General features: G+C 47.0%; 1 protein-coding gene across 1 annotated transcript in view; it reads right to left on the bottom strand.

The window, feature by feature from the left end:
- Window positions 1–924: 924 nt before the first annotated feature.
- The window catches only part of LHFPL7 (LHFPL tetraspan subfamily member 7), a 78,059-nt gene continuing 60,814 nt past the window's right edge, over window positions 925–18,169 (bottom strand). The window contains exon 3 of the mRNA XM_028707317.2: window positions 925–2,609. Within this exon, the coding sequence (XP_028563150.2) occupies window positions 2,383–2,609 (227 nt within the window). The 3' untranslated portion in view covers window positions 925–2,382. The remainder of the gene's footprint in view (window positions 2,610–18,169) is intronic.

Below are 18,169 nucleotides of genomic sequence, written 5' to 3'. Positions count from 1 at the left end.
AGACCAACTGCCAAACCCTAACCAGTTTCATTGCTGAGAAACCTTCGGATATGAATGATAAAAGCCAGAATTGGTTTGCTTTTAATGAAATGAAGCTGAGATCTGATTCGGGACCCAAATCATTTCGTAAGGTTTAAGGCAAATGGTGCGTTTTGTTACAGCAGCTGGCCGTGGCAAAACGAAACCAGAGCAGATGCCAGGCCTGCAGCGAGAATCTTCCCCACATCAGATCCAGTTCTGTTCAGATGGGAGAGAGCCAGCTCTGCTTATGCCGGATTGTATCTTATAAGCCACAGAAATGGCCCCGCTCAGCATCCTTACCTGAATAGGAAGCTCTAGCCAGACGTCAGCAGTCACGGACTCAGGGTCAACAACTCAGAGCGACACGGTTCTCAAGATGGAAACAGAACTCATTCCTCTCTCTCCCCCTCTCTCTCTGACTACCATCCTTGCAATCTGTAGATAGGACTTCTGGCTTCAGTACGTGTATTTTCAGATAAGTGGCTTAACTCCTTTAATCCTTACATGCGTACACATAGGAAGATACAGGCCAGACAGACTCAACTGACTACGAACCTATGAATTACTCTCCCTGCGTCCTGGTATGCACGAGGGTCAGGCCTGAGGCCAAGTTCTTATTGAAATAAATAAAAATAAAGGTTAACAGTTATTGCTTAAGAAAACCGAAAAAAAGTCAGCTTGCATTATTTTACCTTTTTGTGTGTGGCTCAAATTACGGTATGCAACTCTGTGTTAAAACCACAGCTTGGTTAAACCGATCAGTGAGTTTAAAGCAGTGGTACCCAAATTAAGTGGTCCCTCTAAGTTCCATAAACTCATCCTCAGTGCCCTTTACATTATAAAAAGGGTGTAGGGTTTGCACGACCCACTGAGGAGGAGAATAACACAATAAAACTCAAAACAGTAACAACTAATTGCACATTTATTCCAAATCCAGTTAAAACAATGACTATCAGATTTGAAAGGCTGGAATCACTGGATCACCGGTTTTGTTGAACTAAATTAAACTAGATTCAACAAAACTGTTACACATCCAGCCAAAAATTATATATCCAGCAACCCCCCCATGCCTCTTAGCAACCCCCTAAGTAATTCCATTGACACCCCCCCCATGGGGCAGTGTCACCCAATTTGGGAACCACTGGTTTAAAGGGACAGCCTCTGCCTTTCACGTGTATGTTGTTCCAGTGGAAGTTTAGCAGGAAGAGAAAGATTGAGTGACCACACACAGCTAATTCTCAGAAACACTAATATTTATGGCCAACTCCCTGGCAAAGACACAGAGACCAATTAAGCAATTATATGGGGCTATGCATCAGGTACAGATACTTTAGGCACAATGCCATTTGCTTAAAAAAAAGAGGATTTTTGAATTGCGTTCTTCATATTTACTATAGTTAGCAATGTAATAGGAGCTCTGCTGCATCAGATCAACTATCTTGACTTGAAACCACGGATAGATCTACCATTCTCTGTGGACTTGACTAACCCCCTTTTAAACCAATCCAAGTTAGCAGTTGTCACAGTTAATGATGAGATATTCAGGAGCCGCCACAGCAAAGGCTCTTAAAAATAATTTCATCGTGAAGATACGCAAGGGGGAGCCCTCTAAGCCAGGCTGAGAATCTTGCCCTGCTCTTCCTGAAATATGAGCCACATGTTTTTAGGCACAGAAAACACCTCTTTAACCTAGAAAAAAAAAGTTTTAACAGCCAATTCAGAGAGTTACACTTTTGATCTTAGAAAAAGGTGTCTCTGTACATTTTCAGGACTGGCATGCACTGATTCGGCCACAGAGGGCAAGGAAGAGACACATTTGTTGTCAACGGCACACAATTTTTGCCACAGCTCAACTCATTTCCAAGGAATGCCCCCTCCAAAAAAATTGCCATTTATTATATTACTTTACAAAATAGCACAGATCAGGCTGGAAAAAACCAAAAAGCAGGTTCAAAAAAGTCCAGATATTTAAGAAACAAGATATAAAAAGTGGATTGAGGCTTTAAAAAAGGCTTTGACACACACACACACACACACAAAGAAACTGGGAGGTAGACAGAGATTTTTGAGGATAAAAAACAGGGTTTTTTGAGGCGTTCAGCCATTATAAATGTCCAAGGCAACCCAACCACTGCTGAGCACCCATTATGCAGATCCAGAACGTCCATTTCTCATGTGTATGGAAGACTCATCAGTGCACTTTGGGTCTTTTATAGTCATTCAAGTGCTTCTTGCTGTCATTTCTACTATTCCCCCTGCCCATTCATTTATTAGCAATGAGGCTCAACGGAAGTGCCCTAATATTTCTTCTGTCCGCCGATTTCAGGTGGGAACATCTGGATGTTCGATACTGGGAAAGTACTATAAAATTGTGGGTATCGGAGTGGGGGAGGCGTGCTCTTTCGGGGCGTATTTTGCAAAGAAGGGCAGAAAGACAGAGAGCATGACACCCACGATTGCCAGCATGTAGCCCCATCCGATCTGGCAGTCACCAGCGTAGTAGATGCTTGAATTTTCGCAGTGCCTCTGCACAGCAGTGGAACCGAGACCGAAGGGGTAGACAAGGAGCCCAAATCCCATGATGAACACTAGCAGGAGAGAAGGCAGAAAAGGAGAAGATGGCATTAGTATATATATAGTAATACACACACACACACACACACACACACACACACACACTTCTAGTGTTGTGTCAACATTTTCACTTGTGTTTCTGCACCCAATTTTCAGCAATTCTGCGCAATCTATCCTTGACAACAGTGTTCTCCTATCCACAGAAATGACTTTACGGTTTTTTTGTTTGGCAGTGTGGGAATATTAGAATTAGATTTGTCCAAACATCAAATAAGCTAATAAGCGGCTGTCAGCTTTAATGCCCACCTCGAGCAAGTAGGAAAATAAACCCATTAAGCTCCCATTGCACGAACCGCGGCTTTCTCCTGTCACTGAGCCCCAGAACACTCAATAAACTGTTGGTGGTGGTGGAAGCCACGTTTTCAGACACGCTTACTAATGACCGCTTAATAGTGCTGTCCGTCAGCGGAGTCACACGCCAGGGGAGTCCACAAAATTAACAGGGATCCCTTAATGGGGATCTTGTTAAGAGCAGCTGTGTGGACCACTCATTGCTCAACTTAAGTTCCAGAATGATGCTGAAAGGAGAAGAAGCTTCCAAATGTAATTATCAGTTGCCCTCTGATTGTGACTGCTAACATACAGAAGCAAATTTTGCATCCTTTGCTTTGCCCAATGCTAGCACGAGGCCCTCAGAAGTTCCCCCAGCCCTGTTGCAGGCTCAATTTGCAGAGTCAAAGGGAAGGACATTTTCCACCTCTCTCTCATAATAGTAAAGGTAAAGGGACCCCTGACCATTAGGTCCAGTCGTGGCCGACTCTGGGGTTGCGGTGCTCATCTCGCTTTATTGGCCGAGGGAGCCGGCCTACAGCTTCCGGGTCATGTGGCCAGCATGACTAAGCTGCTTCTGGCGAACGAGAGCAGTGCACGGAAATGCCGTTTACCTTCCTGCTGGAGTGGTATCTATTTATCTACTTGCACTTTGACGTGCTTTCGAACTGCTAGGTTGGCAGGAGCTGGGACTGAGCAACAGGAGCTCACCCCATCGCGGGGATTCGAACCGCCAACCTTCTGATCGGCAAGCCCTAGGCTCTGTGGTTTGACCCACAGCGCCACCCGCGTCCCTCTCTCTCATAATACTAGATACTAAATCGGGGTGGGGGTGGAGCAAAACCGCTATGTGGAGAGGTTGCAGAGTTTTGGAGAGTAAGAGGCAACATAATAGAAGTTTATAAAATGATTCCTGGCATGAAGAAAGTGGACAGAGGAAAACCTTTCTCCCTCTGTCGTAACACTGGGAGTCATGAGCATCCAGCAAAGCTGGACATTCAGGAGAGATAGAAGGAAGAACTTCTTCCCGTAGCACAGAGTTAAACGATGGAACTCTCTCCCACCAGACGCAGTGACAGCCACCAAGCTGCACGGCTTTGAAAGAGGATTAGGCAAACTCATTGATCAAGCTACCAGTCACGATGGCTATGCTCTCCTTTCGTTGTCAGGGGCAGTATATGCTTGTGGGCTTCCCTTTGGGTTCCTGGTTGTCCCCTGTAAGAACAGGATGCTGAGCCAAATCCCCAGGCCTCATCCAGCAGCCAGGCTCTTCTTTTACATTCTGAGGAGCCCGGAGTGGCAGAAGTGGACGAGTGAAGGTCACAGGCAAGGATGCGGCAGGTGAGGGGCAATCCGATAAATGGCGGTGTGCTCCTTTGCCAGACACCTCTCACCCTCCGCCAAGACATCCCTCTGACCCCGCAAAAGTTAACGGCTCACCTCGGTTAGGACAGTTTTGCGACCTCCCGCAGTCGCCCGGCTCAGGCCATTCATTATTTTGCTGCACTGCCCTCCACACTCCTTCCCGCCCTGACACCAGTAACCCATTAAGAATCCCTCACTCAGAGTCCTTCGCCAGAAAAGTCATTGTCAGCTAGCAAGATGGTTTATGGCTGAGACCACAAGCATCAATTTAACAGAAGGTCACCTTTTATTTCTGCTTTCTAATCTGCCTGGCTTCCAGGGAGCGGGGGGTTTCGCTTCCCCGGGGCTGTGGTTTACAGGCTTGTGTTACCTGCGCTCTACAGTAGCGGATGCTCTCCGCTATATAAAACCTTCTTCTGGAGGATTTACAACCTGCCCGTAAAACACCCATTTCCCTCCCACAGCTGAAATCCAGAAAGGAAGACCTGCAGGGATGCTCTGCCTTCTCCTCAACCGGGAGAAGGGTCACTTCTTGCCCTACTTCATCCAGATCTGCCCACCCCCCTCGCACCCTGGCCTGGAGACAAAAAAACCCACATGCACACACTTTGTAAGATATGAGCAAACGCTGCAGCCAGTAGAATTAATCTGAGCCTTGAAAAGAACATAGAGCTGGAAGAAGAAGTGGGGAAGAGTGGCACACTTTCAACTTCCTCTCTCAACTCTTATGTACTATTCAAGGGTGGAAAAGGTTTAAATAACAACAAATAAGACAATGTGTGTGCATGTGTGGCATTTAGGGTGAGACTAGGATGCGGGTGGCACTGTGGGATAAACCACAGAGCCTAGGACTTGCTGATCAGAAGGTCAGTGGTTCAAATCCCCGCGACGGGGTGAGCTCCCATTGCTTGGTCCCAGTTCCTGCCAACCTAGCAGTTCAAAAGCACATCAAAGTGCAAGTAGATAAATAGGTACCACTCCAGCGGGAAGGTAAATGGCGTTTCCGTGCGCTGCTCTGGTTCGCCAGAAGTGGCTTAGTTATGCTGGCCACATGACCCGGAAGCTGTACGCCGGCTCCCTCGGCCAATAAAGTGAGATGAGCGCCGCAACCCCAGAGTCGGCCACAACTGGACCTAATGGTCAGGGGTCCCTTTACCTTTACCTTTTAGGACATGGGAGACCAGGGTTCAAATCCCCCACTCAGTCACAAAGCTCACTGGGCAAACTTGGGAGCTACTCTCTCAGCCTAGCCAACTTCGTAGGGTTGTTGGGAGGATAAAATGGAGAGGAGGGCTGCAGGTGCCACCTTGAGTTTCTTGGAGGAAAGTGGGCTATAAATACAGGTTGTCTCCAGCTACATTCTACTCAGACCCATTGAAAGAAATGAACCCACATTCATTAACACCCCAAAGGGCCTCTTAAGTCCAGCACTCAAACGGATGCCTCCAGGAAGTCACAGTCCTCTTCCTTTTGTGACCTCCAGCGACTGGTATTCAGAGGCATCCTTATCTGACATAGAAAGTGTCAGGAGTTCAGCCTACACTCGAGTAGGACTCCCGCAGACACACATGTCCGACTGGCATGTTCTCTCCCTCCTGGACGATTGTTCGGGAGCTTCATTAGCTTTCTTCAGCCCGAACATCATAGTGACCGATGCCAAGAGACACCGGCACACTTAGGGATCCGCAGAGTCTTCGCAGCTTGCGTAACAGACCTCAGCAACTCAGCATTTTGGATAATCTACTTTATTTACATATAAACACACACGGAGCACCGCAGCAAGGCTTCCCCTCTCTCTAGCATCAGACAGCAAAAAGAGAGAAAAACAAAGGACAATAGTCCCACTTCACGGAACACAGGAACACAAACATCCTGTCTCCGTCACTTCCCACTCTGTGGAGTCAAAACATATACCGTCATGGGATAGACAACAATCCCATGACTGCAACCATGGAGCAGGAATTCTAACAGAAAGTAGCCCCCAGCCATCATGGGTGGCTAGAAGCCTTCAGGAGCCTTATCTGCCTAGTCCCATTTTAAACCCATCTAATTCCATTATTTCAACTATGGCAGGGGTCTGCAACCTTTAAGACAAAAAGAGCCACTTGGACCCGTTTCCGAAGAAAAAAAACTGGGAACTGCAAAACCATTGCGACATTTAAAACAAATATAACACTGCATATATTGTTTCTTACCTTAATCTGACAGCGGGCGGGAAGGTGACATCGGGACGGTGCGTGACTAACGCACGCACCGCCCCCATGCGACGTCACAGCCAGTACAGCGCCCGCCACAGTGGGGAGTGTCGGGGCGCCCAATGCGCCTCCTCCCCTCGCTAGTATCCGCCCTGGAGCCGCGGCAAAGGTGTAAAAGAGCCACATGCGGCTCCGGAGCCGCGGGTTGCAGACCCCTGAACTATGGGCTGTGTGAAGTCAGAAGAGCTGTTTAAGAACTGGGAGAATGAGATCCACAGGGGCAAAACCATTAAACCAGCAGCTGCAGTTTTTTGTACAGGGAGTTTCCGGAGGCAGCCCCAAGTATGACACACACAGCAGCAGTGTAACCCAGAAGCTAGCAGGCTGTGGAGAACGGTGATTAAAAAGAAACAGCTGCAATTCACCCTAAAGTTTCTAGATGGCACCACCACCCAGGTCTCGGTAGCCTCAATGTTCAGGAACTGGCATCAGTCCCCCATTCTGTTCCTTAAGTATCTCCACCAACAAAGCATGAACTATTTATTTTTACTGACATTGAGAGAGGTTAGGGGGTCCAGGGCTTGGTTGTATGAAAAAAGCGTCTCTCCCTACATGTAAACGAACTGTGAAAAAGACTCTATGAATTGAAAGTGGAGACGCTGTGTGCATCCCCCTGTTTATTGGTAACACAAGAAAATCTTTTAATAAAAAACCTAATTAAAAAAGTGTGAACTATAAAGAGACAGCCTTTTCCCCTTCTAAGTGGCTGGTGGGGGGAACTGGAGTGTAAAAATTTGTCCTGCACCTCTAACAAGATTTGGGGCAGACCACTACGGCGTCCCCATGAGAAAGGAGACAAAGTTTTAGCTTAGCAATATCGAAAGCAACTCGATGGCCAGAAACAATTACAGAATAGAAAACTTTATGGAATAATGCAAAACATCAAAACTATTAAACTGAAGTCTCTGAAAGTCCTTGAATAAGTCACGGTGCCAGACTTTGCCCGGCGGAGATCTAGCTTGCAAAGCTTTGTATAATCAGCAAATGTCCAATTCTGATGTCCAACTCTGAACTCTGCTGAACAGTGTTTCCGGGTAGCAACTACAGTGGTATCTCGGGTTACAGACACTTCAGGTTACATACGCTTCAGGTTTCAGGCTCCACTAACCCGGAAATAGTACCTTGGGTTAAGAACTTTGCTTCAGGATGAGAACAGAAATCGTGCGGCGGTGGCAGCTAAAGTGGTGCTTCAGGTTAAGAACAGTTTCAGGTTAAGAATGGACCTCCGGAACGAATTAAGTACTTAACCCGAGGTACCACTGTACAGTTTCGTTCAGTTCTTCATCAGCCAATTAGTTCAACAAACACTCGTTAGTAGAAAGATGCAACAAAGCGAACTGGACTCCTTGGCTGGCTTTGAATAAACATTGACAAACTTTTTATTGATATAATCAGCTAAATATTTTGAGGATCTATACAACTGTATAGTGATGTATGGAAGTGAGAGCTGGACCATAAAGAAGGCTGATCGCCGAAGAATTGATGCTTTTGAATTATGGTGCTGGAGGAGACTCTTGAGAGTCCCATGGACTGCAAGAAGATCAAACGCATCCATTCTTAAGGAAATCAGCCCTGAGTGCTCACTGGAAGGACAGATCGTGAAGTTGAGGCTCCAATACTTTGGCCACCTCATGAGAAGAGAAGACTCCCTGGAAAAGACCCTGATGTTGGGAAAGATGGAGGGCACAAGGAGAAGGGGACGACAGAGGATGAGATGGTTGGATAGTGTTCTCGAAGCTACAAACATGAGCCTGACCAAACTGCGGGAGGCGGTGGAAGACAGGAGTGCCTGACGTGCTCTGGTCCATGGGGTCACGAAGAGTCGGGCACGACTAAATGACTAAACAACAACAACAACAACACAACTGTGTAACACACAGAAAACAGCATTTTTAGAGAAATCAAAGACTGGAACTGAGGAAAGTCCGGGGGTGGGGGTGGGTGGGTTCTGTAGGAGGAGGGAGGGGGGAGGAAAAATGGGGGGGGGGCTAAGGATGATATGTTTCTGGATAATATGTTTTGTTTTAATTTTGAATTTAAAAAGTTATTAAAATAAAAAGAAAGATGTGTAATTTCTTCATTAACCAATCTTTTTTGAATTGATAGAATATAAAGGTAAAGGGACCCCTGACCATTAGGTCCAGTCGTGACCGACTCTGGGGTTGCGGCACTCATCTTGCTTTATTGGCCGAGGGAGCTTCCGGGTCATGTGGCCAGCATGACTAAGCCATTTCTGGCGAACCAGAGCAGCGCACGGAAATGCCGTTTACCTTCCCGCCGGAGCCGTACCTATTCATCTACTTGCACTTTGAAGTGCTTTTGAACTGCTAGGTTGGCAGGAGCAGGGACCGAGCAATGGGAGCTCACCCCGTCATGGGGATTCGAACCGCCAACCTTCTGATTGGCAAGTCCTAGGCTCTGTGGTTTAACCCACAGCGCCACCCACGTCCCGTTGATAGAATATACACAAGAATTAAAAATACTCTGGAACAGGGCTCATGCGATTATGCAGTCAACCAAGGTCCAGACAGAGAAGGCTGTAGGGGCAAGCCTGGTACCAGGGCCTGAAGAACCCCCCCCCCCCCCCGAAGATGGCAAAGTTGCTACTTCTTCCTTGGAGGCTTTTAAGCAGAGGTTGGATGGCCCTCTGTCATGGATGCTTTAGCTGAGATTCCTGCATTGCAGGGGGTTGGACTAGATGACCCCCAGGTTCCCTTCCAACTCTACAATTCAATGATTCTATGACATTCTCCAAGCGCAGCAGAGGCGACGCCACGCTCCCTGTTGCCAAGAGTGCACCCAAGGCGATCAGATGCAGCGGGAGGGGACTCTCGGTTTCCGCGTTCTCCCTCTTCCAGGTTAAAGGGGCCAACCAAGGCTGGCATGCCAAAAAGCTAAAGAGCCAGAACTGATTATTAGGTGGCCCTGTGGGGAAGCAAAGCTGTTGAGGAGCCGGGACTGGTAGCCATGGTTGAAATGAGGTCAACGCAGGTGGGATAGACTCCAGCAGTACCTACAATCCCAAACTCCAAAGGTTTGGCAGGCACTAGACACCCTCCCCAGTCTCGCTGTTGCCTGCAGCTGCCCACAAGGCCAGGTGTTGGGGGGTAGAGCTGTTTTCCTCTTTCTCGCCCTCTCTCCAGCAAGGAGCGGTTATTTTTGGCTCAATTTAGGTTGCAACAGCTGGCAAAATCCCAGCGTTCTTCGAAAACCATCTTGATGCATTTGCATCAGGACGGAAGAGTCTGTCCTTTAGCTCCTCTCTCTCCTCTCCTGGGGGGGCGGGGGGTGTCTCTGCTTAAAAAAGCCAGCGGTTAGCAGAACCAATAGGACAGGCGTGGCCAAAGAGGCAGGCAGGGCTTTCCTTGGTCACCTTGGAGTCTCTACGATGGCTCCATTCTCTCCAGGGAAAAACTATTCCTTGTCCACCACACACAACATTTGTTGCAGGGGATTCTCCCACCCCCCCACCCTGATCTTAAATCCAATTTGCCACATTTCCAGATCAGTTTGCATTTGGGGGGGAGGGACTCCATGAAAATCCAGCAGCATTTTAGTGCAAATTTTCCCTAATAGACACATTCCTTTATGACGTTTTGCCGAATATAAACATTTCCCCCTAATATAATTTGTCTGCAGCCTCCGCTAATAATTGCTTTTATACACACACTCCCACCTCCTAATATATTTACTCTTGCACCCATTACTTGGTCGGAGAACTGCAGGGTTTTGAAAGATGGCTCTACGCTTCAGTTAATGTGTTGTTAGGGACAGGGTGGGTTAGGGAAATTCAACTTTAAATGCAAACTGGATCAGAACTCCTCCTTCAATCCTAGTCTGAAAGTGGGCACAGAATAGCACTTTGTTTGGAAAGCTACCATATAACTTCTGTGAAAGGAAGTGATATAAATTTGGAATAATAATAATATTTTTTTATTATTATTATTATTATTATTATTATTATTATTATTATTATTATTTAGCAGGGAATGCCCAGCACTGCCTGGGAATTTTTTAGAAAACATAAATATATTTTGATTTATAAAGGGATTGTGTAATTTGTGAGTTTGGACCTGTCAGTCACACATACAAAACTGGGTGGGGTCACAACAAAGTCAAGTTGTGGTCCATCATCTTGCTTCAAAATGGCACCCGGCGTCCAAATATCAACAAAGATGGCAGTGCCATCTCAAGAGGCCCAGAAAGCAAATGGAGAAACCATTTCCCAAAACATATAGCAGATTGCATTGCTACCCTATGATTCTATAATAACTATAAACATGTCCTTAAAACAATAGTGCTCAATGTGTCCAAGCAGCTAAGCTCCTAACTAAAATTCAGAGGTTTACTTATTATTTATATCTGGGACACAGGGGTGTGTGTGTGTGTGTTTCTAATAGGAAGAGACCCAAACATCAGCTTTCCCACCCCCCTCCATTTCAGGCTGCTAATACTCTTATGTGGAGGTCAAAAACAGAGCTTCCCATTCATCAGACCCGCTCCCAAGTCCTGTCACCATTCAGAAGACCATGGTTCCACCCCCACCCCCCCACTCCCTAGTCCATTCCACACTTCTTCTCCCAACACGCTGTAAATCAGCACAGGAAATAATTATCCTCTCTGAAGTGTCTCCCCCATCTTCCAGTTTTCTCTCAGCCCACCCACCCCCCGCCCACAGCCATTTGTAGCCCCATTCCAGCCATACGGCAGACCACAAAACCAAAGATTTAAGAGTGTGCAACCCTTATTTGCAAATGTTATTTGCGTTGCGGAAGGGGGGGCGAGTCGGAAAAGCTTCTGGGCAGGCAGCTTTTGGCTAGGGGAGGGTGAGATGTCTCCAATGCCATTTATTATTTTAAAGGCTTACCTTTTATTTATCACGTAAAACCCAAGGTGGTTCACAATATACACGGAGCCATCAAAATCAATAAGCAACAATGGCTAAAACACCCAGAGAGTCATATATATATAGCCTTGCCTCTGCTGTGGCCTTTAGCAAACAACGGTTCTCTCTGCCCAGCCGAATCTGCGCTTGGCCAAACCTGGATAGCTTTGAAAGAGGATTAGACAAATTTCATGGAGGTATCTCAATGGCTACTAGCCCCGACGGCTAATTTCTTCCCCCATGGCTGGAGACGGTGTGCCTCTAAATAGTGGTTGCAGGGAATCACAAGTTGTGAGAGTTTCTGCTGTGCTTTCTACGATACGATAATCTTTATTGTCATTGTCCCATACAGAACAACGAAATTGAAAAATCCACATAAGACATTCAAAACCCAACAAGCCTGCTATCCCTGCTATCCCAACCTGGTTAGCCCCCTAAAAACTCTGATACCCCATTTTTTAAATACAATATACTCCCATACAGACTCCTTAAAGGTAAAGGGACCCCTGACCATTAGGTCCAGTCGTGGCCGACTCTGGGGTTGCGGCGCTCATCTCGCTTTACTGGCCGAGGGAGCCGGCGTACAGCTTCCGGGTCATGTGGCCAGCATGACTAAGCCACTTCTGGTGAACCAGAGCAGCGCACGGAAACGCTGTTTGCCTTCCCGCCAGAGCGGTACCTATTTATCTGCTTGCACTTTGACGTGCTTTCAAACTGCTAGGTTGGCAGGGGCAGGGACTGAGCAACGGGAGCTCACCCCGTCACGGGGATTCGAACCGCCAACCTTCTGATCAGCAAGTCCTAGGCTCTGTGGTTTAACCCACAGCGCCACCCGCGTCCCATATACAGACTCCTTACACTGCGTTTAAAACCAAAAGCGCATTTGGACAGAAACTGTTTCTCAGGCGGCTAGTCCTAGTCTTTATAACCCTGGACCTTCTTCCAGAAGGCAGAAGCTGAAAGAGATCATTTCTGGAGGAGAACTATCCTGCGCTATCTCTGCGGCTTTCTTATGGCACCTGGAAGCATAGATTTGATCCAAGGTGGGAAGAGTGCACCCAATTATTCTCTCTGCAGTCTTTACGATCCTGGACAGCATTGTTTTTCCCCTGGCCGTGCAGCTCCCAAACCACACACAGAGACCATAAGTTAATACACTCTCCACAGTCCAATGGTAAAATGCCAACAACAGGTCCTTTGAGAGATTGTTTTTCCGGAGGATTCTCAGCTTGCGGGCTGCCCAGTGGGGCATCTGGCTGCTCCCTGTGAGAACAGGATGCTGAGCTAGACTGGTTGTTGGCCTGCACCAAATTGGAAGCTTGTGGGGGAGAAGGAGCTAAAGACTAGCACTCTGTTGCACCCCACCAGGAATAAGTTGGAGTTATTCTTATTAAATATACCGAGAAAAAAGCACACCAAGAACTCTGGCCAATATAAGTTTCAGTAGTGGGAGTGGTCCCTACTCGCAAATCAATAGTCAATTGTAACAAAAACTAATCCATTCAAAAGTATGTATTCTGACAAGGATTACAAACTCAAATAGAGATTACAAACTCAAACAGAGATTACAAACTCAAACTCATAAGGATATGTATGACACAATCGTTACAGAATTAGAGATAAGAGTTTATGAGATACACGTTGATCTACTCACACTTAGTTGTTATCTCTGAGAAACCTAGAAAATAACAGGATCTATTTATACGAATTCTTCAGACCTCCCCTTAAAAATTAGCTGGTGAAGGTGAATACTTTGAAACAGGGCCCTGTCCTGGTTTCTGACCCATAATTGACTTCTGACTTCTGCTCAATGACTGAAACGAAGACCTTCACGTCGAATCTGACTATGGACTAACATGAACTTATCTCTACTCATAAACTCTTATCTCTAATTCTGTAACGGATTCCAACTCAGCGGAGATCAAGTGACAATAAAAGGCCCGGTAGCGTTCTGCCTAGTTCTATAAAAGCTGCCTAGCTCCCAAGTCTGAATAGTTGCTGGGAATCTCAGGTAGTGAGAGTGCTGCTGTACTCAGAGTCTGCTCATGGATTTCTGGTTGGTCACTGTGTGAACACGGCACTGGTCTAAACAGGCCTTTGGCCTGATCCATTCCCATCAGGACCTGGCAACCCCTGCTCTAAATGCATGTAGTATTCCTGGCTATGAAGCCAAGGTCCTGGGTTCAAAACTCGCTTGTGCCAAGGCTGTGCAAAAGCTTCACGGAACTACAATCTTGCTGGCTCCGTTGCTCAGAACCACCACCCCCCTTGTGATATATGACATTGGCCTTTTACCAAGTGAAGTCTCGCCCATCGCCAAGCCTCTTGTTTTGAATTGTTCTGAGAGGGGGTCAACCGCCTCCCACCCGAGGGGAAGGATTTGATGAGTTCAGCAAGATGGGTTCATACATCTTCTCAACGGCGGGCAGGGGGTTGGGGGCAGGTGGGGAGAATCAGTCACTTTTATTAAGATGCTTTTCTTCCAACCAAGCCAATTTGCCCTTTTAACATCGTTTGCATTTCTTGATGGATGAACCTAAGGCAGTGTGCCTTCAACTAAAACAAGGAGGATCTTAGCAAACATGGATATATAAGACTATAACAAATAAGGACACAGCAATAACCCTGCTGAAACAGACCCAAGCTCCATCTAGTTACAGATAGGTAGCCGTGCTGGTCTGCCATAGTCAAAACAAAAAAAATTCCTTCCAGTAGCACCTTAAAGACCAACTAAGTTAGTTCTTGGTATGAGCTTTCGTGTGCATGCACACTTCTTCAGATACACAGTGGGAGTATCTGAAGAAGTGTGCATGCACACGAAAGCTCATACCAAGAACTAACTTAGTTGGTCTTTAAGGTGCTACTGGAAGGAATTTTTTTTGTTTAAGCTCCATCTAGTCCAGGAACAGGGATCATGTGGCCCTCCTGATATGCTTGGACTACACTTCCCATCAGCCAGCGTTGCCGAATGTCAGGGATGATGGGAGTTGTAGTCCACCAGGGCCACCGGTTCCCCATCCCCGAGCTAATCCACCATCCAGCTTTCTACAGCAGCCAATCCGAAACCACTGGGAAGCCCACAAGCAGGGCGCTCCTCCTATGGCCCCTGGAAGGTTCTGCACATGTCAGTGTGGCCCTTGGTGCTTCCACGGCCCGGCCTTAAAGGGCCATCAGCTTGTCTCTTAGTATCTTCACCTTCAAACAGCCAGGAACAGATTCTTTTTCCATCACCAAAGGAGAAATATTTATGGCAAGATGCCACAGAAGGCTGGGAGCCTCAACCATTTATTTATTTACACACACACACACAGCAATCTCTGAAGGGAACAAAATTTCAATTAATCACCACCTTATCTCTGAAAGAAGAAGTTGATCTCAAGGACAGAGTTATTATTCGCTTTGTTTTATAGAACGCGCCAGTCATGGATCTCTAGGCAGGAAACATTTATCCTTTTTCTTTTTCCTTTTGCCAGAGGTGAGCTGGGAGATCTTTAATGAAAAAATATTAAATGGGTTCTCAAGCACACGTTAGTTAGATCAGCAGCAGAAGACTATTGTTCTTTCAAGCTCACATTTCCAAGAAAGATTTTTCTAACAGTCCTTAGCAAGATATCGCCTTCGCATCTGCTTGGCTTATTATTCTGCTGATTTAGGCTTTCGAATGCCTCTAAGCAGATGATAAAAATCCTCTGTTGTTCTTTAAAGAAATCCTTACTGCTCCCGTACATCGTTTGAATGACAAGGAGTCTGTGGTATTTCTATGAAATAATGGAATCTGGTTAAGAAAATGTTTCCTAATTTAACTGCACCATCATCTAAATTTCTGTGCTTGTTGGAAGCAACATTCTACTCAAGAGAAGACTCAATGAAATTAAGGTGCCTATGACTGCAATGTATGCTAATTTCAAGAGGCCTACTCTAAGTATAGATCCGAACCCTGTGCTGGCTTGCTATGACTGCCAAGGCTCAATTCAAGGGGGTCGTGATTAGTGATGTTAAATTCTTGAGAATATTCTCACCTCACATCACTAGGCATGATGACTTAAAGGTAAAGGGACCCCTGACCATTAGGTCCAGTCGTGGCCAACTCTGGGGTTGCGGTGCTCATCTCGCTTTATTGGCCGAGGGAGCCGGCATACAGCTTCCGGGTCATGTGGCCAGCATGACTAAGCCGCTTCTGGCGAACCAGAGCAGTGCACGGAAACGCCATTTACCTTCCCGTCAGAGAGGTACCTATTTATCTACTTGCACTTTAACATGCTTTCGAACTGCTAAGTTGGCAGGAGCAGGGACCGAGCAACGGTCCGTCACGGGGATTCGAACCGCCGACCTTCCGATCAGCAAGTCCTAGGGTCTGTGGTTTAACCCACAGCGCCACCCGCATCCCTAGTTGTGATGACTTACAACCCCATAAAACTGCAGTGGGATGCCTCTGAATGCCAGAAGCTAGCCAACTGGGGAGAGTTGCTGTCATTCAGGTTCTACTTTGGGGCTTCCCATTGGGACGTCTACTTGGCCACTGTGAGGACAGGTTGCTGCACTAGATGTGCCCCCTATGGCCTGATCCAGAAGCAACCCGCAATTCCATTTTCATCTGGGCTTCGACAGTTTCTAACACTGCCCCAAGTTTACAAGCTGGGACACATGCAGAGGAGGGCAGCCAAGATGATAAAGGGTCTGGAAACTAAGCCTTGAGGGAGCTGGGTACATTGAGCCTGGAAAAGTGGAGAGTCAGCAGAGACGTATGTTATCTTCCAATATCTAAAGCGCTGTCACATGGAAGATGGAGCAAGCTTGCTTTCTCCTGCTCCAGAAGGCAGGACCTAAACTGACGGCTTCAAGTTACAAGGAAGGAGATTCCGACTAAACATTAGGAAGAACTTTCTGACAGTAAGAGCTGTTCTACAGTGGAACGGACTCCCTCGGGAGCTGGCGGGCTCTCCTTCCTTAGTGGTTTTTAAGCAGAGGTTGAATGGCCCTCTGTCACAGATGCTTTAGTTGAGATTCCTGCAGTGCAGGGGATAAAGCTACATTGTTCTAGAGGTGCCTTCAAAATCTCTGATTCTAAGATTCCAAGTCAAGGGAGCTGCGTGAAAAGCCTTCATTTAACACCACGGACAGCTCCTGGATTGCCTAGAATAGATAGGAGGAGACTATGGTGCTTAAGCAAACATTTGGAGGAGATTTTCAACTCTCCAAACAAGGGAAGGGAGGGGGAGTTTGTGGGATGCTTGAAATATGAGGGTTAGCCACTAAAAATAGCATTCCTCAAGCGAGTTCCTGACCCTGTTAATTGCCAACTGTCCTTTGGGGAAAACAGATAAACATAAGTTTGTTTTTCTGGGTGGGTTATGCCTTTCATCTCTATGCTGATAGAATCTGTTTCTCACACCCACCCAGCCCTTGAAAGGTTCACCAACTGAACAAGAGAGCTCTGCGACAGGGGTAGGGAACATTTTGTGAGCCTATGGGCCTCATTGTATCAGCGGCAACCTTCTGGAGGCGGAATGACCATTGTGGGCAGGGCCCAATTTCTACCTTTGCATGCAAAAGATGGCAGTTCACACACACACACACACACACACACACACAGAGAGAGAGAGAGAGAGCTCCCATCCAGACAAGCATGAGGCATGTGCCGCCGTTCAATGACACATTTCCATCCAGGAGAAAGCACTCCACGGAGGGTGCAGGATGTGGCCTGAGGAGAACCCGGAGGGCCAGGCAGAGAGATCTGGAGGGCAGCATCTGGAACCTGGGTCTGAGCAGGGCCACCTCTCTTCTGAGCTTGTGAGGGAGCTGTTTGAACAGGCTAAGGGACTTATAACCTCACTGTCAGCCCGGTCTAATCCTGACTCAAGCTTGGAAGCTCCGTGGGTGACTAGGAGCCAGTCACAGCCTGAACTACCTTGCAGGGCTGTTGTGAGGACGAAATGGCAAAGGGGAGAACCACATATGACACTTTGAGCTCCCTGGAGGAGAGGTAGGATGTAAGTGGAATGAGAACGATGGATAATAATGCCATCCCCCCTTTTTTATTGCTTTATTTATACCAGAAGCAACCATCTATCAAAAGGGGGTGTGTGTTGAAAACTGATTACTATTTGAGAGCCAAAAAACAGACCAGATTTTGGGAGCTGTGAACCCCTAAACAGCAACACGCAGGTCCTATTTGCCACCAACTCCTTTTTCAAAACACCCTTCCCAATATAATTTTCTGGCATCCTTTCCACTGGTGGTGGTGGGGAGACAGAAGTTTGAAACATTAAAAAGGAGGAAAGTGTTCTTTTTTTAAAGACAAAAGCTGGAAGAGGTCTTATTTTGGACAGGAGAGGCGCGTCCCCCTCTGTGGCTGTTCTTCTGTGGTTGCTATGGCACTACGGCACATTTTTTCACACGGCAAGAGAAAGCCCAGCGGCGACCAAACAATAAGCGCTTGGCTCTGCAGGACGGGGTGTCCGTCTCGGCTCTTGACCCGCATGACACTCTCATTCACCGGCCCCAGCGTTCGCTGCCTCTCCAAACAGCCTGGCAGCAGAGGGAAGCAGAGGTGGGAGAGAGAGAAGGGTTGCTGCATCGCATATCACAGCGTGAAGGCTGAATTTTAATTGAGCCGGGAAGGGATGTGTGGCCAGGGTGACAGGGAGGTTTATTTAGGGGTCCTGGCGCTGTCAGGGAATGAATGCTTCATTCTTTGGGGGCTGTTCGCTTCGAAGAGGGAAGGAACAAAATAAGGGTT

This window comes from Podarcis muralis, chromosome 15, assembly GCF_964188315.1.
Source record: "Podarcis muralis chromosome 15, rPodMur119.hap1.1, whole genome shotgun sequence".
Taxonomy (NCBI): domain Eukaryota; kingdom Metazoa; phylum Chordata; class Lepidosauria; order Squamata; family Lacertidae; genus Podarcis; species Podarcis muralis.
This window is presented reverse-complemented; position numbering and strand designations above follow the sequence as displayed.